Source organism: Diaporthe citri (genome assembly GCF_014595645.1).
Source record: "Diaporthe citri strain NFHF-8-4 chromosome Unknown scaffold_10, whole genome shotgun sequence".
In the NCBI taxonomy this organism is placed as follows: domain Eukaryota; kingdom Fungi; phylum Ascomycota; class Sordariomycetes; order Diaporthales; family Diaporthaceae; genus Diaporthe; species Diaporthe citri.
Window position 1 is genome coordinate 1,064,879 of NW_025064855.1, and position 1,221 is coordinate 1,066,099.

The 1,221-nt window shown below is 58.1% G+C and overlaps 1 protein-coding gene across 1 annotated transcript; it reads left to right on the forward strand.

Annotated features, from left to right (window-relative positions):
• Positions 1 to 457: 457 nt before the first annotated feature.
• Positions 458 to 772, forward strand: INS49_003508 (uncharacterized protein; the record flags this gene model as incomplete). Its single annotated transcript, XM_043164302.1, has 1 exon — positions 458 to 772. One exon carries the CDS (start codon positions 458 to 460, stop codon positions 770 to 772), a length of 315 nt encoding a protein of 104 aa, XP_043019067.1.
• Positions 773 to 1,221: the final 449 nt, after the last annotated feature.

The following is a 1,221-nucleotide window of genomic DNA, read 5'->3' on the forward strand; positions in this document are numbered from 1 at the left end:
GGTCGATGATGGAGAGCTCTGGCATTTGAGGCTGGCCAACAGCATGATGCGTGGGTGCAGGACGATGGTGGTGCAGGCGCAGCCCGAAAATGATGAGCAGGCGGGCGGGCATTTCTTCCATGTACCTGTAGATACAGAGAGTGTGTACCTGGAATCGTGGAAGGGGCTGGGCCTGGGTCGCTGCGAGTGACTTTCCTGAAACGGCAGCCAGTCCTCACGAGCAACATGTTGGCAGGTGCGAGGAGCTTGGGTATGGTCAGCAGCAGGCCACGATGCAACGATGTCTCTGTCCTCCCCAAGCTTCCTTCCCCGAGCTCCTGCAGCCCCTTTGCCAGCCCCATGTGCCGTCCAAGACGCCACCCGCTTTCTGTGCCACCATCTCGAAACTCCAGCCAACGGTGGCAGATGGTAGCACACTTGCGTCAGAACATGCCCGCATCTCTGAGCATTCCACCACATGGCGCCGGGCAGTTTGAGGTACAGCAAGTCCTCACATCCTTCGACCCTCTTACTGAGCCTTTCGGTGCAGAGGTATGGTTCGGCGGTCTGGTCGTTTCTAGCCCCGCATCAGTGCGGCAGAGACAGACAGCCTGAGCCTGTGCTGATGACAACCTCGCGCGATTTCTTCCTCTGGGCTTGCGACCACGACCACGACTGGAAACCTCCGCATAGCAACTGCAATAAGAACAACAACAGCATCGCCCTCATCGTCGTCATCATCACCATAATCATCATCATGACGGCGTCGCCACCGCCGCATTGCAATTCCTAGACCATCGGGTCGTATGATTCTCTTGTCTGGGCCTCGAACCGTGCATCGAACCGTCGGAACACCAGCCTCTTAGCTTTCTGCGTGTCCGCCAACGGCCGCGGTACAAGGAGAATTCCCCACACAAGCGGGATGACGAGTTTGGTCTAAGCTGGTATCACCCCTGGAAGTGGGCACGGCGGCGGCGATGACACAGAAGGTTCACGGGCTGTGCCGCGAATCCTGCAGGTTCTGCGAACCCCTGTTGGCCACGAGGTTCCCTCCCATCAGTAACGCTCTGCCCGCGATGACAGGCGAGGAAGCCAAGAACCAATGGGCCGGACTACGACCGACCGCTTCCTGTTTTTTTCGGCTTTCACACAGTACCACACTCCGGGATCTCTGGAGAATTTCAAACGAGCTGGCTGAGGCCCTGAATCGTTCACAACATTGTCGCTACTCACGTGGCGCGG